Source organism: Penaeus monodon, chromosome 30, assembly GCF_015228065.2.
Source record: "Penaeus monodon isolate SGIC_2016 chromosome 30, NSTDA_Pmon_1, whole genome shotgun sequence".
Taxonomy (NCBI): domain Eukaryota; kingdom Metazoa; phylum Arthropoda; class Malacostraca; order Decapoda; family Penaeidae; genus Penaeus; species Penaeus monodon.
This window is the reverse complement of record NC_051415.1, coordinates 5,602,288-5,602,603: the sequence shown is the minus strand read 5'-3', so window position 1 is coordinate 5,602,603 and position 316 is coordinate 5,602,288. Positions and strand designations below refer to the sequence as shown.

The following is a 316-nucleotide window of genomic DNA, read 5'->3' as shown; positions in this document are numbered from 1 at the left end:
TCTTTGAGCAAATCACTCTACCAAATACAAAGTATCCTGGAAGCCCGTTAAGTCACAAATGAGTTTTGACGTTTTCAGTGTTCTTGAGCAGCTACTCGTATGTCCACAGCACCACAATAACTTTGGACAAGTCCTTGCTCTTCAATGGCTGTTTTTTCTATATCTTTGACTTTTGTGATTTGCCTGCAAAGATATCAAATAATATCAAATGTCAGCCATACATTGTCACTAATGAAATCATAAGTCATAAGTACATATTAGTAATGAGAGCATTATATCCTTTGAGTATACCTAATGACATATATTATTCACATGC

The 316-nt window shown here is 34.8% G+C and overlaps 1 protein-coding gene across 1 annotated transcript in view; it reads right to left on the bottom strand.

Moving 5' to 3' along the window:
• Nucleotides 1–316, bottom strand: part of LOC119592490 (serine--pyruvate aminotransferase-like) — a gene marked incomplete in the record, with an annotated part of 9,794 nt that overhangs the window by 758 nt on the left and 8,720 nt on the right. Inside the window, 1 exon segment of the mRNA XM_037941330.1 lies at nt 1–183. Within this exon segment, the coding sequence (XP_037797258.1) occupies nt 158–183 (26 nt within the window).